This window comes from Ornithorhynchus anatinus, chromosome 3, assembly GCF_004115215.2.
Source record: "Ornithorhynchus anatinus isolate Pmale09 chromosome 3, mOrnAna1.pri.v4, whole genome shotgun sequence".
NCBI classification, from domain to species: domain Eukaryota; kingdom Metazoa; phylum Chordata; class Mammalia; order Monotremata; family Ornithorhynchidae; genus Ornithorhynchus; species Ornithorhynchus anatinus.
The window spans coordinates 13,921,013-13,939,763 of record NC_041730.1 but is presented as its reverse complement, the minus strand read 5'-3'; the positions used below and the strand labels follow the sequence as shown (position 1 = coordinate 13,939,763).

The 18,751-nt window shown below is 44.0% G+C and overlaps 1 protein-coding gene across 8 annotated transcripts in view; it reads left to right on the top strand.

Annotated features, from left to right (window-relative positions):
- SBF2 (SET binding factor 2) overlaps positions 1-18,751 on the top strand; it is a 474,020-nt gene that overhangs the window by 274,567 nt on the left and 180,702 nt on the right. For all 8 annotated transcript variants that reach the window (XM_029059546.2, XM_029059545.2, XM_039911379.1 and 5 more), the window contains exons 7-8: positions 16,242-16,374; positions 17,512-17,620. In XM_029059546.2, coding sequence (XP_028915379.1) covers positions 16,242-16,374; positions 17,512-17,620 — 242 coding nt within the window. The remainder of the gene's footprint in view (positions 1-16,241; positions 16,375-17,511; positions 17,621-18,751) is intronic.

Below are 18,751 nucleotides of genomic sequence, written 5' to 3'. Positions count from 1 at the left end.
AATTCATATTAGTATAGGCGTAGTCTGGGAAGCAGTGTGGCTTAGTGAAGAGTCCAGGCCTGGGACTCAGAGGATCTGGGTTCTAATCTTGGCTCTGCCACTAATCTGTTGCATGACCTTGGGCAAGGCATTTAGCTGTTCCTTGCCTCAGTTTCCTCATCTGCCAAATGGGGGTTAAATCTTATTCTCTAGATTGGAAGCCCCATGCAGGCCAGGGTCAGTGACAGTGTCCAAACTGATAGCCTTGTATCTACCCCGTTGTTTTTCCCTCTGCTCCCTCTACCCTCCCCTTCACCTCTCCGCAGCTAAACCCTCTTCTCCCCCCTTCCCCTCTGTTCCTCCCCCCTCCCGACCCATCCCCATCAGCACTGTACTCGTCCACTCAACTGTATATATCTTCATTACCCTATTTATTTTGTTAATGAGATGTACATCACCTTGATTCTATTTATTTGCTATTGTTTTCATGAGATGTTCTTCCCCTTGATTCTATTTATTGCCATTGTTCTTGTCTGTCTGTCTCCCCCGATTAGACTGTAAGCCCATCAGAGGGGAGGGACTGTCTCTATCTGTTATCGATTTGTACATTCCAAGCGCTTAGTACAGTGCTCTGCACATAATAAACGTTCAATAAATACTATTGAATGAATGAACAGTGCTCAGGACACAGTAAGCACTTAAGTAACATAATTTATTATAGACTGGGAATTGATTCTGGCAAAGCCCTAATCTTGTGTCTATCATTAGGAATGTTGCTACTGTTACCAATTGGAAACAGAAAACAATTCTGAATACTCTCTTGCCAGGCCCATTATGATTCTCCTTTGAAAAATGCTTTTCTAATCTCAGTCACTTCCTTGACATTTCCTTACTAGTACCAAGAGTTTCCTGCATTCCTGTCTCTTTCTCCAGCTCCCTCCATATCAAATATAAAAGGGTGGTATCATTACGCTCTCAGCGTAGCTCAGTGGAAAGAGTATGGGCTTTGGAGTCAGAGTCATGGGTTCGAATCCCGGCTCTGCCACCTCTCAGCTGTGTGACTGTGGGCAAGTCACTTCACTTCTCTGTGCCTTAGTTACCTCATCTGTAAAATGGGGATTAAGACTGTGAACCCCTTGTGGAACATGGACTGTGTCCAACCTCATTAGCTTTTATCTACCCCAGCACTTAAAAAAGTCCTTGACACACAATAAGCAGTTAACAAATACTGTCATTGTTATTATTATCATTATTGCTGCTTCATGTACCTTGATTATCCAGATATAGAATCTTTCATTTTCAGACATCGGTTGTCAGGTTATCAGTAATCCCAATGCAGAGTATGTCTGTAAAGTGAATAATGAATCGATTCCATTTGGCACAACGTATTGACTTCAATTTTGTCATATACTGAAAGAGGTGGAGTTTTCATAAATGAAGGGGTAGTGGAGATTCAAAAGGGGGTGCCTCTCTTTTCTCAGAATTGAGCTCATACCCCTTTCCAAATCAGGGAGAACTGAGCTCATTATTTGGCCAAGATATGAAACTAATGTGAGGATTTTGATGTTAAACCATTTTGAACCATTTTGCTACATTCCTTCTCCCTTTTTCCATCCTTACATTGATCCCTGGGGACTTCCATATCCGTGTGGATGTTCTGGATAGCCCTTCCACTGCCCACTCCCTCTCACTCCTCAAGCCCAGTGATCTCCTGCTCTACCCCACCTCACCCGCGCACCAACTTGGATGCAAACTTGACCTCATCATCTCTAATCACTGTACAATCTCTAGCTTTACCAATTCTGAAATCCCTCTCTCCTCACCTCCCTTCTGTCCCCAACACTCACTACCCACAAATCTGTTGTGTTCCCCCAGAGACCTTCAATCTTTGACCGCTTCCGATTTTCGAAAGTCATCATGTCCCATTTGCTCTCTGTACCCAAACTACTTTCTCCAGATACACAAATCGACGCCCTCAATACCACCCTCGTCATTGATCTCAACTCCCTCACGCAACTCCCTCCCCCTCTATCGGTCTCATACCTCTAACCTGCAACCATAGATCTCCTCCACTCCTATGCTCAAGCTGGGAAGGACTGCTGGTGAAACTCCAGTCACCAGGTTTACTTCATCCATGCAAATTCATCCTCACCCGCTTTAATTCTGCCCTCTCTTCCCAGCAATAATACCTCTTCATCCTTTTTGACTCCAGTACTCTTTGCCCACGTCAGCTCTGCCCCCTCCACCAATTCACTCCTTGACTCCTTCAAATCTGGCTTCTGCCTCCTTCGTTCAACAGAAACTACTCTTTCTAAGGTAGTAATAATAATAATGTCTGGCATTTGTTAAATACTTACTATGTGCCAGTCACTGTACTAAGCACTGGAGGGAATGCAAGAAAATAGGTTTGGACCCAGGCCCTGTTCCATAAAGGGTGCACACTCTTAATCCCCATTACAGATGAGGTAACTGAGGCCCACTGAAGCAAAGTGACTTTCCCAAGGCCATACAGCGGACGAACGGCAGAGCCGCGATTAGAACCCATGACCTTCCGACTCCCAGGCCCCAGTTCTAATCATTTTGCCATGCTGCTCCCCTAATGACCTCCTTTTTGCCGAGTCCAATGGCCTCTACTCCATCCTAGTCCTCCTTGACCTCTTAGCTGCCTTTGACACTTTGGACCAACCCGCTTCTTGAAGCATTATCCAACTTCGGCTCCACTGACACTGTCCACTCCTGGTTCTCCTCCTATCTCTCCGACTGCTCTTTTGCAGGCTCTTTCTCTTCCTCCTTCTCTCCCTCTAATAGTAGGAGTCCCTTACGGCTCAGTTCTAAGTCCCCTTTTATTCTCCATCTACACCCACTCCCTTGAGAACTCATTCAGTACCATAGCTTCAACTACCATCTCTACATGGGTGATTCCCAAATCTGCCTTTCCAGCCCTGACCTCTCTCCTTCTCTTCAGTCTTGCATTTCCTCCACTTGGGCAAGTGACTTGCAGCAGGCAAGTGGCAGAGTTGGGCCTAGAGCCCATGACCTTCTGACTCCCAGGCCTGTGCTCTATCCACTACACCAAGCTGCTTTTATTATTATTATTATTATTACTGTAATTATGGTATTTGTTAAGCAAGCTGTCTTTCCATAATTTATTTTAATTTCTCTCTCTCCGTCTACTCTGTAAGCTCTTTGAGCGGAGGGAACATTTCTACCAACTCCATTGTATTATACTCTCCCGAATGCTTACAACAGGGAACAGTGCTCTGCACATATTAAGCGCTTAACAAATACCAACATTATTATTATCTCTGTACACAGTAAGCCCTCAGTAAATGCAATTGATTGAGTGATTGATTACCCACTCTGCCTTACTGTGGACAAGACATCAAATTTGTTTTTCTGATAACCATTTAATTTCTGAACTAACCTCGTGGCTGTGTGATCGCTGGGTGGCTCAGTGGAAAGAGCCCGGGCTTGGGAGCCAGAGGTCATGGGTTCTAATCCCAGCTCCGCCACTTGTCAGCTGTGTGACCTTGGGCAAGTCACTTAACTTCTCTGTGCCTCATTTACGTCACCTGAAGAATGGGGATGGAGACTGTGAGCCCCACGTGGGACAACCTGATTACCCTGTATCTACCCCAGCACTTAGAACAGTCCTTGGTATGTAGTAAGTGCTTAACAAATACCATCATTATTTAGTTACCCTGTAGTACCTAGAGTGATATCATGCACACATTTGAGCCTCATCAGTTGGCAGTGAGGATGAAGAGAGAATCCTAATCGAGTATCCTGATCAGCAATGTGTTCCCTTGTTCTTGTTTTTTGTTTAATGCTTTTATTACACCATCAGAGTTTGGTACCTTGGGGAAAAGTTTACAGCCTAAGTCAGGAAGCAGATAAGCCTTTGCTTCCTTTTCTATCCTTGACCAGTTTTCCTGTGTATGCTTTAAGAAGGATAATAGCATTATTCCAGTTCTTAGATGTTTTCTCCAACCTAAGGATTGCTGTGATATCGTACGTTTTCTTTTTCTGAGTGTTTGTCAATGTTGATTCTGAGGACTTCCCTCTGTCCTGACAAGCGTTCCCAGTGATTGCCTCTTCATCTCCTTCACCCCTAGCTCTCTCCACCATCCTTTTTTCATCATTCATTTAGGAATATTTTTGTCCAACGTGCCATTTGGTGCGACAGGAAGTTAATTTTCTATTTTTGCGTCAAGAAGACATTCTTCGCTGTGAGAATGGGAAATTCATGTGCACCATTGGGTTAGTTGCTGAGACTTGGAACTGTTCTCCTGGGGGTGTTTTAGTTTTTTAGTGCGTTAGAGCCCAAAATGAGTCTAGAGACGGTCTAGGCCTTCTCCGACTCAAACGTGGACAGATTGAAAAATTCAGGAGCAGAACCACTCAAGCTGTGATAGCAGCGAGGCTTAGTGGAAAGAGCGTGGGCTTGGATTAGAGGTCATGGGTTGTAATCCCGGCTCTGCTACTTGTCAGCTCTTTGACTTTGGGCAAGTTACTTAACTTCTTTTTGCCTCAGTTACCTCATCTGCAAAATGGGGGTTAAGACTGTGAGCCCCACATGGGAGAACCTGATTACCTTGTCTTCACAGATCTTCATTACCTTGTCCCCAGCTACCTCACCTCCCTTCTCTCCTTCTACAGCCCAGCCCGTACACTCTGCTCCTCTGCTGCTTACCTCCTTACTGCGCCTCGTTCTCACCTATCCCACGTTCACCCCTGGCCCATGTCCTGCCTCTGGCCTGGAACCCCCTCCCTCCTCACATCCGCCAAACTAGCTCACTTGCCCTCTTCAAAGCCCTGCTGCAAGCTCACCTCCTCCAGAAGGCCTTCCCAGACTGAGTCCCCCTTTTCCTCTGCTCGTCCTCCCCTCCCCATTGCCCCGACTCCCTCCCTCTGCTCTATACCCCTCCCTGCCCCATAGCACTTGTGTATATATGTGCATATTTATTCTATTCATTTTATTAAAGATGTGTTTAGATCTATAATTCCGCTCATTTGTATTGACGCTATTGATGCCTGTCCACTTGTTTTGTTTTGTTGTCCATCTCCCCCCTTCTAGACTGTGAGCCTGTTGTTAGGTAGGAATTGTTTCTATTTATTGCTGAAATATACTTTCCAAGGGCTTAGTACAATGCTCTCCACAGAGTAAGTGCTCAGTAAATACGATTGAATGAAAGTGAATGAATACCCCAGTGCTTAGATTAGTGCGTGGCACATAGTAAGCACTGAACAAACACCATTATTATTATTATTATTTTTTAAGTGGACAGGCACCAGAATTCAAGGGTAAAGAGGGCGTAAGCCCTTTAATGGGTCATGGGAGCTCTCACTGTATATGCAGAGATAAAGTCCTGGCTCTAGATTTAGCAGTCTATCCAGGAGTCGTGTTTATTAGGTGTTTACAGTATGCAGAACACTGTACTAAGCTTGGGAGAGTACAGAATAACAGAGTTGGTAGACATGTTCCCTGCCCTCAATGAGCTTAGAGTCTAGAGAGGGAGGCAGATATCAATATAATTAAATAAATGACAGATATGTACGTAAGTGCTGTGGGGCTGGGGGAGGGGAGAAATGCAGAAGAGGGGAGTGATGCAGAAGGGAGTGGGAGAAAAGGAAATGAGGGCTTAGTCAGGGAAGGCCACTCGGAGGAGATGGGCCTTCAATAAGGCTTTGAAGGTGGGGAGAGTAACCGTCTGTCAGATGCGAAGAGGGAGGATGTTCCAGGCCAGAGGCAGGGTGTGGGCGAGCAGTCGGCAGCGAGATAGACGGGATAAAGGTACGGCGGTATGTTGGCATTAGAAGAGCGAAGAATTCAGGCAACCCTTACTAGGGACAGTGCATACAGAGATTTGTTTTCCTTTGCTTTGGATCTATTTCCCTTCCCCAAAACCCAACGTGGGAGGTTCCAGGAAAGAAAATCCATCTATCAATCATTCCTATTTATTGAGGAAAGCATTTCAAGGCAGGTTTAACACCTTTTTTTGCCCCCTCAGTTTCCCTCCTTAGTAGACCAGAAGTCTCCAAAGACTTGGGACACATAGACCAGCATCAGCCTGAGCAGGGTTCCATCCCAAAACACACTGAAAGATTGCTTCTGCCATGGGCAGGGAACTTCTCTGCAAACTCTGTTATAGTATACTCTCCCAGTGCTTAACACAGTGCTCTGTACACAGTAAGACCTCAGTAAATTCAACGATTGATCCTTGATCTTGTTCTCTCCGAATTCAATTGGGTTTCTATGGATGTAATAATGTTGGTATTTGTTAAGCGCTTACTATGTGCCGAGCACTGTTCTAAGCGCTGGGGTAGACATAGGGGAATCAGGTTGTCCCACGTGGGGCTCACAGTCTTAATCCCCATTTTACAGATGAGGGAACTGAGGCACAGAGAAGTTAAGTGACTTGCCCACAGTCACACAGCCGACAAGTGGCAGAGCTGGGATTCGAACTCATGAGCCCTGACTCCAAAGCCCATGCTCTTTCCACTGAGCCACGCTGCTTCCTCAGTCATTCACTGAACTTCCATTTTCTCATTTGCATTCTCCTTAGTAGCATTTTTTTTTTACCCTCCGCCAGATACTTAATTTCACAGTTTGGTTAGTCATCCCTCTTTCCAAAATGGTTGGTATATTGTAACGGCTGTTATCTTGACTTATTTAACTTAAACAATATTTTTGTTCTTCATTTCACTCTTATCGTTCTCATGGGGCAGGGAATCTGGTGAGATGAATTAATATCTGTTTCCCCAACACTTAACACAATGCTCAACACATAGTAAGCACGGTGTGCAACGTGTAGTTGGCACTTAATAAATTCCATTAGTACCACTCATGCTCCTGGTTAGCTATTGGGAACGACTTCTCAGCATTTGCAAACCAAAATGTCTCTAAAATATTCATAGATGGCCATCGTCTTACACCCGTTAGAGTGTAAGCTCACTGTGGGCAGGGAATTTGTCGCATCTCTGTTTTGCATTTCCCAAATGCACAGTGCAGTGCAGTCAATAGAAGCAGCGTAAGTGGAAAGAGCACGGGCTTGGGAGTTTAGAGGTCATGGGCTGGAATCCTGACTCTGCCACTTAGCTGTGTGACTTTGGGCAAGTTACTTAACTTCTCTGTGCTTCAGTGTCCTCATCTGGAAAATGAGAATGAAGACTGTGAGCCCCACATGGGACAGCCCAGTTACCTTGTATCTTCCCCAGTGCTTAAAACAATGCTTGCACATGGTAAGAGCTTAACAAATACCGACATCATTATCATTATTATTGTTAATAAACACCATTACTATTAGTGCTATTATTACTTTGTTAGTCCACTTATATAAGTTCCACTTTGTCAGGTGTTTCTTGAAAATATTTGAGCCGTTGGCTTCTCTTAGAGGAGGGGATGAGTATTTTACTCTTAGGAAATGTATTAACTCTTTCCAGATCAGAGGGAGGAAGGGTTAGAGCTAATGTGTGTCAAGGCTAAAAATGGTAAGGTAGCCAAATAAGATATGGATAGGATGAATAAGTGAAATGTGCAGATAGTCCCCTTGAGCATCAATCAATCGTATTTATTGAGCGCCTACTATGTGTTAAGCACTGTTCTAAGCACTGGGGGAGATACAAGGTGATCAGGTTGTCCCGCAGGGGGCTCACAGTCTTATTCCCCATTTTACAGATTAGGTAACTGAGGCCCAGAGAAGTGAAGCGACTTGCCCAAAGTCGCAGAGCCGGGATTAGAACTCTCACCACCTCTGACTCCCAAGCCCAGGCTCTTTTCTTTCTTTACTCTATGCAGAGCACTGTCCTGAGCGCTTGGGAGAGTACAACCCAACAGAGTTAGCAGACACATTCCCTGCCTATGATGAGTTTATCTCTCTTGAGCTCTCCTAAGTGCTGCATTCAGTTCTCTGATCGAGTGCTTGGGGGGTTTTAACTCAGTGTTACCAAATTGTGGGCCACCAAAATGGGATTCAGACCGTTTTGTGATCTCTTTTGGGATAGTGACCGTTTCCGATCTCATAACCTTGTATCTGACCCAGTGCTCAGCACGTCCCCCTCTTCACCCTAAGCCATGGTTGGCAGGGAACGTCTCCGTTACATTGTACTCAACCAAGCGTTAGTACGGTGCTCTGCACACAGTAAGCAAGCACACACTAAATGCGATTGACGGACCGACCGACTTAGTAAGATCTTAATAAATACCATAATTATTAGTATCATGAAAGCAAATGTAAGATTCGAGAGGACCTTGCGCTATTTAAAAGAACAGTTCCCATTGACATCCTGTAGAATGTCAGAAATGAGAACATTTCATTCCGATTTTTTCCAAATTACTTCCTCCTTCCAGAATGGACCTTTTAAAATTGTATAATTACTTCTGAAGTGGCATTAGGTTTTTTGTAGAAACGAAAGGAAGCTTGTGTTCCTGAAAATTAAAAGGGGGAAAATACACAAAAAGAGCTAAGTCCTCAAAAGGGCTAATTCAATTAGTCTCCAAGTAGCACCTGTGAAAGAACATTTTATTTTCAATTCTTAGACCCGGAGAGTAGATTCACAGCTACGTAAGAGTTTGTCCTAAGCTCGTGAACCATCTGATTGGTATAAATATATTATGGGACACGGTTTCGTACTTCTTGTACAGAAAGAAGCAAAGCCTCTCGTCTCAGGCCGTCTTTTATTTCAATCCAGGTTATTATTATCATTATGGTATCTGTTAAGCGCTTACTATGTGCTCAGCACTGTTGTAAGCACTGGGGTAGATACAAGGAGATCAGGTTGTCCAACGTGGGGCTCACACTTTTAATCCCCATTTGACAGATGAGGTAACTGAGGCACAGAGAAGTTAAGTGGCTTGCCCAAGGTCACACAGCAGACAAGCGGCAGAGCCGGGAATAGAACCCACGTCCTCTGACTCTCCCAAACCCGTGCTCTTTCCACTAAGCCACGCTGCTTCTCTCTTCATATTTACATTATAACAGTGCTCTTCTGATTTTTCTTCAAAATTTCGGGGAAGAACAACCGATAGAACTTTTCTGTCGGATCGCATGTGTATTGAGATAACTGAGTGAATGGTCCATGATGGTCTGAGATGTTATTGTGAGCAATCAGTGGTGTTTATTGAGCGCTTACTGTGCGCAGAGCACTGCGCTCGGCACTTGGGAGAGTACAATATGACAGAATTTCTGGGAGGGAAGTTGGTAGGAGGGGATAGTAGCCCACAAGGAGGTTACAGTCTACAGAGGGAGACAGACATTAAAATTAATTATGGAGAGAGAAGCAGCCTGGGCTACTGGGTAGAGCACAGGTCCGGGAGTTAGAAGGACCTGGGTTCTAATTCTGATTCTGCATCTGCTGTGAGAAATCGGGCAAGTCACTTAACTTCTCTGCCTCAGCTACCTCATCTGTAAAATGGGGATTAAGTGTGTGAACCCCATGTGGGAGAGTGACTGTGTCCAACCTGTTTAGTTTGTATCTACCCCAGCGCTTAGAAGAGTGCCTGATACATAGTAAGCGCTTAACAAATACCATCCTCATAATATTTTCAAAATTCTCCACTACCCAAAAAATGCTCAGTTGGGTGTGTGTCTAAGAATGGACTATGGGACAGTAATCTAAAATAATCAACACTGCAATGATTGTTTTTTCACTGTGTACTTGTGCCATAACTATTCAATATAGAATGAACATTGGACCTCAGAAAATGTGTCAGTAAACCAGGGCTGCAAACAATGACATCATAAAATAATCTGGAATTTTTTTAGATTATTTTTGTGGGACTACTGAAACGAGGAGGGCAGTGAGAAATGAATTCGAATTTTTTTGTTGTTTATTTAGTCTAATTATAAATTGGAGTAAGGAAGCAAGTGATCTTTTTAAGTACTTCGTTTACATACTGGATTATTGTTTTACTTGTCTACTGTGAATATAGTCTTGGCTCAAGATCCACTTAAATTTAAGGCATCCATTTTGGGTGTTTTTTTTAAAACGAGTTCAAATAGGGAAGCCATAACCCTGGCCTTTAACTGAGAGATGATATTTAAAACTATTTTAAGTACCCAGAATCTGTCCGTAACGTGGACATGTTTTAAAAATGCTGGGCTCTTGTGGCTAAAGGGAACATACCTGTGAGAGAGTGGCTCAGTGGAAAGAGCCTGGGCTTCGGAGTCAGAGGTCATGAGTTCGACTCCCAGCTCTGCCACTTGTCAGGTGTGTGACTGTGGGCAAGTCACTTCACTTCTCTGGGCCTCAGTTACCTCATCTGTAAAATGGGGATTAACTGTGAGCCTCACGTGGGAAAACCTGATTACCCTGTATCTACCCCAGCGATTAGAACAGTGCTCTGCACATAGTAAACGCTTAACAAATACCAACGTTATTATTAAGATCCTGTCATCTGTAGAATACCTGGATGTGGAGAAACAGCCTGCATAGTGGAAATCAGAGTGTTAATTATTGAGCGTTTACTATGTGCCGAGCACTTGAGCTCTTGAGAGAGAGCACTTGAGAGAGAGCACTGTACTGAGCACTTGAGAGAGAACAGTACAACAGAGTTAGTGGAAAGAATGCGCCCCTAGGGGTCCCAGCTCTGCCACTTGTCTGCTGGGTGGCACTGGGTGAGTCATTTAATTTCTCTGTGGCTCAGTTTCCTCATCTGTGAAATGGGGATTCAGTGTCTGTTCTCCCTCTTAGTTAGAATGCGAACCCCATGTGGGGCAGAGACTGTGTATGACCTGATTATCTTGGATCTTCTCCAGTACTTACTACAATGCTTGGCCCAAAGTAGGCTCTTAACAAATACTACTATAATTATTATATCATATCTCTATTTTGCCCCCAAGCAGATTGTCAGTTGTTCATTCATTCATTCAATTGTATTTATTGAGCGCTTACTGTGTGCAGAGCCCTGTACTAACCGCTTGGAATGTACAGTTTGGCAGCAGATAGAGACAATCTCTGCCCAACAACGGGCTCACAGTCTAAAAGGGGGAAACAGCGTGGCTCAGTGGAAAGAGCATGGGCTTGGGAGTCAGAGGTCATGGGTTTGAATCCCGGCTCTGCCACTTGTTGGCTGTGTGACAGTGGGCAAGTCACTTAACTTCTCTGTGCCTCTGTTACCTCATCTGTAAAATGGAATGAAGACTGTGAGCCTCACGTGGGACAACCTGATTACTCTGTAAATCTACTTGTGCTTAGAACAGTGCTCTGCACATAGTGAGCGCTTAACAAATACCAACATTATTCAAAGGGGAGACAGACAGCAGAACAAAACAAGTAGTCTGGCATCAATACCATCAAAATAGATCATTAGAATCATAGATATATGCACATCATTAATAAAATAGAGTAATAAATAAAATATACACAAGTGCTGTGGGGAGGGGGAGGGGTAGAGCAGAGGGAGGGAGGAGGGGTGATGGGGAGGGGAGGACGAGCAGAGGGAAAGGGAGGGCTCAGTGTGGGAAGGCCTCCTGGAGGAGGTGTGCTCTCAGTAGGGCTTCGAAGAGGAGACTATCTGCCCCCCCCCCACACACATTGCCTCAGCAATATATAGAATGTCTGAATTGCATATTTTGCTTGAGGTCAGGGAATCTCCCATTATAAATTGCAGGATTGCAGTTGAAACTCATTTTCAAGACTAGGTGTATGTACACACACACACACACACGCACGCGCAAGCGAACTAACAGGTATAGATATAGCAGGGGTACATACTTTTTTAAAAATAGTATTTATTAAGCACTTACTGTGTGCCACACAGTGTTCTAAGTACTAGGGTAGATACAAGGTAAATAGGTTGGACACAGGCCCTTGGCTCACATGGGGCTTACAGTCTTGAACCGTATTTTACAGATGAGGCAACTGAGGCACAGAGAAGTGAAGTGACTGGCCCAAGGCCACCCAGCAGACAAGTGGTGGAGCCGGGGTTAGTACCCAGGTCATCTTGAATCCCGCGTCTGTGCTCTACCTACTAGGCCGTGCTGTTTTTCTCTGGGCTTTACCAATTGTGGGGTCCGTGTAACCTGGGGGATGCCTGTCTATACATATGTGCGCACACACACAGACAAGCACTTATAGACATGGTATAGAATTGTTGTCCCCCCAGATCTGCTCCAAGCCCCTGTGAACCTGTTACATGGGACTGGCCTTGATCAGATGACCATGGTGACCAAGGAGCTTTAGTTCGGGACTTCCCTCTACAAAAATGTTCAGGATATGTCACCCCGCTCCTCAGAAAACCCCAGCGGTGGCCCATCCGTCTCCACATCTAACAAAGACTCCTCACCATTGGCTTTAAAGCAGTCCACCACCTTGCCTTCTCCCACATCACCTCACTTCTCTTCTTCTACAACCTGGCCCTCACACTTCGCTCCTCCAGTGCTAACCTTCTCACTGAGCCTCCATCTCGCCTGTCTCGCTGCCAACCCCCGACCCGCGACCTGCCTCTGGCGTGGAACGCCCTCTCTCCTCAAATACAGCAAACAATTACTCTCCCACCCTTCAAAGCCTTACCGAAGGCCCATGTCCTCCAAGAGGCCTTCCCAGATTAAGCCCCACTTTTCCTCATCTCTCATTCCCTTCTGCGTCGCCCTGACTTGTTCATTCATTCATTCATTCATTCAATAGTATTTATTGAGCGCTTACTATGTGCAGAGCACTGTACTAAGCGCTTGGGATGAACAAGTCGGCAACAGATAGAGACAGTCCCTGCCGTTTGACGGGCTTACAGTCTAATCGGGGGAGACGGACAGACAAGAACAATGCACTAAACAGCGTCAAGGGGAAGAACATCTCGTAAAAACAATGGCAACTAAATAGAATCGAGGCGATGTACAATTCATTAACAAAATAAATAGGGTAACGAAAATATATACAGTCGAGCGGACGAGTACAGTGCTGTGGGGATGGGAAGGGAGAGGTGGAGGAGCAGAGGGAAAAGGGGAAAATGAGGCTTTAGCTGCGGAGAGGTAAAGGGGGGATGGCAGAGGGAGTAGAGGGGGAAGAGGAGCTCAGTCTGGGAACGCCTCTTGGAGGAGGTGATTTTTAAGTAAGGTTTTGAAGAGGGAAAGAGAATCAGTTTGGCGGAGGTGAGGAGGGAGGGCGTTCCGGGACCGCGGGAGGACGTGACCCGGGGGTCGACGGCGGGATAGGCGAGACCGAGGGACGGCAAGGAGGTGGGCGGCGGAGGAGCGGAGCGTGCGGGGTGGGCGGTAGAAAGAGAGAAGGGAGGAGAGGTAGGAAGGGGCGAGGTGATGGAGAGCCTTGAAGCCTAGAGTGAGGAGTTTTTGTTTGGAGCGGAGGTCGATAGGCAACCACTGGAGTTGTTTAAGAAGGGGAGTGACATGCCCAGATCGTTTCTGCGGGAAGATGAGCCGGGCAGCGGAGTGAAGAATAGACCGGAGCGGGGCGAGAGAGGAGGAAGGGAGGTCAGAGAGAAGGCTGAGACTTGCTCCCTTTGCTCTTCCCCGTCCCTCAGCCCCACGGCACTTATGTCCATAGCTGTCATTTTATTTGTTTTGATGTCTGTCTCCTCCACTCGAGACCCTGAGGTTGTTGTGGGCAGGGAATATGACTGTTTATTGTTGTATTATATTCTTCCAAGCTCTTAGAGCAGCACTCTTCACACAGTCAGCACTCAATAAATACAGTTGATTGAACGAATCACCTCCCGCCAGTGCCGGTGTCTCCCTGTGGAGACAAGAATACCAGGGAAATCTACCATAAACGAATCAGAAGCAGTCTTCGCGGACTGTAAGCTCATTGTAATCAGGGAACATGTCTCCCAACTCCGTCGTACTCCCCCAAGCATCTAATGCAGGGCTCTGGACACAGTAAGTGCTCATTAAATACCACTCATTGATTGATCGATCGATTGAAGCAACAGCAGATGAGGATAGTAAGCAGGTCTTACCATTGCTTAGGATGCTAGAACTCAATCAATCGGTCTTATTTATTGACCACTTACTATACGTAGAGCCTTGTGTTACGCGCTTGGATCTGTACCCTTTAAGCATTTGATATTCCCCCTACCTCTGCCTCACAGCACTAGTATACATATCCATAATCTTTTTATTTATATTAATGTCCGTTTCCCCCTATATATTAATGTGCGTTTCTTTTCCGCAGCAAACTTACAGTCTAAACAGGGAGACTGTGTGTGTGTGTAAAACAAAAAAGTCTATAGATTTCTGTTTGTTTTTTATTCTTTTATCCCATTAACCCTTGAATTTCTCTTAAATAATGTATCTGATGCCTCGTGCTGGAAACCAACTGATGGATTGCAGACTTGAAATAGCCGGGTTTGGAGTCCAAGACATTCATTCCACGGTTTGTTTTGGATCCAAGTCAATTAAAGACTTATGGAGGTTGTGTTTGTTTCCAGAGGCAAAGTGTAATCAGAATAAAGGTACACACTCTTTTAGAATTTCATCATTTGGCAATTTAGATAGTGGCCTTCCAGGAAATTCAGTAAGAGGAACTCATATATTGGTACAGAAAGAATTTCTCGAACCGAAGGGAAATTATCTGTTGAGCAGCCACTGAACCAGCGAGAATTGAGGAAAACAAAATGTTTTCATGAGATTTGGGGTTGTTTTTTTTTTAAAAAAAAAACTACTATAATAGTTTTGGATCATGTAAGCTTGGGGAAATGCATATTTTCCACAATATAATTTAACCAGGATGCTTATTTTTAAAAAAATTAAGATTTATATATTACATATAAAATTGGCAATAAGAGGTTATTTCATGCTTCGTTAGTCTTGTTTATGCTTTTAGATGGTTTATAGCTGGAACTCCTTAACTCAAAATAGGAAAAAATGCTAAAAGCTAAGTATCTTTGCTACATCCTATTTCTAAAAATGTTTAGCAAATTATATAATTTAGTGGAAGTCTTCTATTAAACTAGGAACTAAATATAGTTTAAAATATTTATTTTCCATGAGGAAAATAAAGCATTTCTTATTTCAGTAAAAAGTGAACATTGCAGTACAAGGAAAAGTGTTTTTAAAACTATTTTAGGGTTTACTGAGAGTAACAACTTTTCACAGAATTGATGGATGGAGAAAGGGTCCAGTCTACAAAGTTGAGCACCTGTCCACCCTAAATTGTTATTTCTAAAGAATCACTATGTCATTTTCCTTTTTCCTGTTTCCTGTGTGCACAAATTATCTATTGTGATTAAATGAAACCACCGTGTTGTTTCAGCAAACTTGCCAAACTTTTTCTTAATTGCATCAAAAGTGGTTCAGATTTTTCTCCTCTTTTTTTTCGCCTTAGACTGGCAACCTGGGTAAGACTCTTTATCCAGATTTTTGTCATTTGAGAAAAACCAGACTCAGGTTTTTATAATGGGTGTGTTTATTCTGTTATTTGCTCTCATAAATGAAATGCTCATTGTTCCTGCCCATTCAGTCTAACTTCATGCTTATTGTTATTGTCTTGTCCCATTTTCCCCTTAATAGTGTAAACTCCTCAGGGAGAGGGATTGTGTTTCTTTTTCTGTAATTTCTCACTGCACTTAGTATGTGCTCTTGACAAAGAAATCGTTCAAATAGAATAGTAAATAAAAAAATAAGAATAGTGATGAATCAATCAGTGGTATTTACTGAGCGCTTCCTGTGTGCAGAGCACTTGAAGTGCTTGGAAGAGGAAAAGTAACAGAGCTGGTAGACACATTCCCTGCCCACAACGAGTATACAGTCTAGAGGGGCTTCTCCATATTCAAGAGATCCGGATTTAGAAAGGAGCACGTTCAGAAGTACTTCACACACATTGGTTGGAATAATGAGAGATCGTAAGATAAATGTCAGTGGTTTATCTGATATGAAGGAATATAAGGAGACCAGAGGGAAATGAAATGGTCCTAGATTGCAAAAGATAAAAATTTTTTAATGGGAGGCCTGTGAAGCCATTCTTGCAGTAATGAGTTACTAGGGATTTGGCTCTGAGAATGGAGAGAAAAGAAGAAACTTGGAAGCTGAATTTGTGGGAGCTTAATAAAAAATATCCAGGCGGTTCCATTACAGTCAGAGAGTGTTACCCTGATTTGAAGAGAATAGAGGCAATCAAAAGAGTCAGTTTGAAAAACAAAACCAACCCCGAATCACAAAACTTATGGCATTCACAGATTTGCCACATATTTTCCTAAAGTAAATCCAAGAATGTTGATTTTTCTTTTCTGTTTAATTTCTTTGGTCTGTATTGGCAATGTGTTTAAAAATTTTGCATGCATTTTCAAAGACTGTATTCTTGTCTTTAAGGAATCCAGAATGTCCTCAGCCTCTTCTGTGCAGTTCTTACGGAAAACAAGGTTCTGTTCCATTCCGCAAGCTTCCAGAGACTTAGCGATGCTTGCAGGGCACTGGAGTCCTTAATGTTTCCTCTTAAATATAGGTGAGATTTTTCTTATCTTTCTATAACAACAATACTAATAATAGTTATGGTATTTGTTAGGTGCTTACTACGTGCCAAGCACTGTTCTAAGCGCTGAGCTGGATACAAGTTAATCAGGTTGGACTCAATCCCTGTCCCACCTGGGGCTTCCACTCTTAATCCCCATTTTACAGATGAGGGAACTGAGGCCCAGAGAAGTGAAGTGACTTGCCCAAGGTCACACAGCAGACAGGGATTAGAACCCAGGTCCTTCTGGCTTCCCAGGCCCGTGCTGTGCCCACCAAGCCACTATTTAGTCTCATATGGCATGGCCTTTTATTGGTGATGTATTTCTGAGACTGAAGAGATAAATTTGGAGGGGTAACCAGTAGAGCACTCATACACAGTGTACCCATCTCTAGAGAATTCATTTACCTTTTTGCACCTAGAGTTCCTGTGAATCGCAATATCGCCCTCCAAGGACTGCGACTGGGGAGTGGTGCTTGGTTGGTCCTATATCTGGCCCGTCTTGGACCCTGCCTAACTAAAGGGGAAGGGAATGGGGTCTCCCACGTAGAGCTGTTCTGATGCACTACTGGAATTGATTCATTCCATCATATTTATTGAGCGCTTACTGCGTGCAGAGCACTGTGTAAGCAATGTAAGCACTGTAAGCGCTTGGGAGAGTACAAGAGAACATGTCCTCAGACTTAGAGTCACACCCACAATGACATTCTTGCAGGTGGGCTAGTAGCCCCAGAGTCACTACACTGGACCCAGAGTTGGATTCCCTTCATGTCTACGTTTAGGCCACAAGGAACTCATGAATAAATGATCTGTTTGTAAATGGGACAATATAAAAGATTATAACAGCCTAGTGGAAAGAGTATGGGGCCGATAGGCAGGAGACCTGATTTCTAGCCCCAGCTCAGCCGCTCATTTTTCATGTGACCTCGGGCAAGTCATTTAACCTCTTGTGACCATCTGTGAAATGGGAATAAAATCCCAGCTCTCCATCCTTCCCTGAGGCACGGAAAGTGGGTGTGATCCGTTGAGCTTAAAACCACCCCAGAGTGTAACACAGAGTTTGTCACCTAGTAAGTGCTTAATCAATGCTGTTATTATCATCATCATTAAATTACATTCTGTTATTCCTAGTTATCCGTATATTCCCATTCTCCCGGGTCAACTGTTGGAAGTTCTGAGTTCACCAACACCATTCATCATTGGAGTTCATTCTATATTTCGTTCTGATGTCCATGAACTTGTAAGTACATATCTTTCAAACCTATTGTCAGACATTTGTCATGTTCATTCATTCAATTGCATTTATCGAGCGCTTACTGTGTGCAAAGCACTGTAATAAGTGCTTGGGAGAGTACAGTATAACAACAGACAGACACATTCCCTGCTTACAGTGAGCTCAGTCTAGAGGGGGACACAGACATTAATATAAATGAACAGATAAATTTACAGATCTGTACAGATGTATGCATATAATGTTGGTATTTGTTAAGCGCTTACTATGTGCAGAGCACTGTTCTAAGCGCTGGGGTAGACACAGGGGAATCAGGTTGTCCCTCGTGGGGCTCACAGTCTTCATCCTCATTTTACAGATGAGGTAACTGAGGCACAGAGAAGTTAAGTGACTTGCCCACAGTCACACAGCTGACAGGTGGCAGAGCTGGGATTCAAACTCATGACCTCTGACTCCAAAGCCCAGGCTCTTTCCACTGAGCCACGCTGCTTCTCATGTGCTATGGGGATGTAGAGGGAGGATGAATGAAGGAGTCAGCAAGAGTGGCTCCTTTTTCTGCTAGAGAAGCAGCGTGGCTCAGTGGAAAGAGCACGGGCTTGGGAGTCAGAGGTCATGAGTTCGAATCCCGGCTCTGCCACTTGTCAGCTGTGTGACTGTGGGCAAGTCACTTCACTTCTCTGGGCCTCAGTTACCTCATCTGTAAAATGGGGATTAACTGGGAGCCTCACGTGGGACAACCTGATTACCCTGTATCTACCCCAGCGCTTAGAACAGTGCTCTGCACATAGTAAGCGCTTAGCAAATACCATTATCATTATTATTATTATTATTCAGTAATTCTTGGAGTTGGTTGAGTTTTAGCAGAAGTGAAAATTCCCTGAACAGGAAAATTTCCCTGAATCAGTGGTCTTAATGTGTTACTGTTGACCCTAGCTGTACTCTGAAACTAAGTTGCAAGAAGTGAAAAAGTCTTTAAGAAATGTGTTTACGGTCTTTTTTGTGTGAATTTTATAAAATTCACATCAGCATTGGTAGTAGTGCAGAGTACTGAGAAACACAGAAAAAAGAAATGACACTTTCCCCGCCTACAAGGAACCTACACTCCGACTGGAGAGACAGACATAAAAATATTTACTGCGA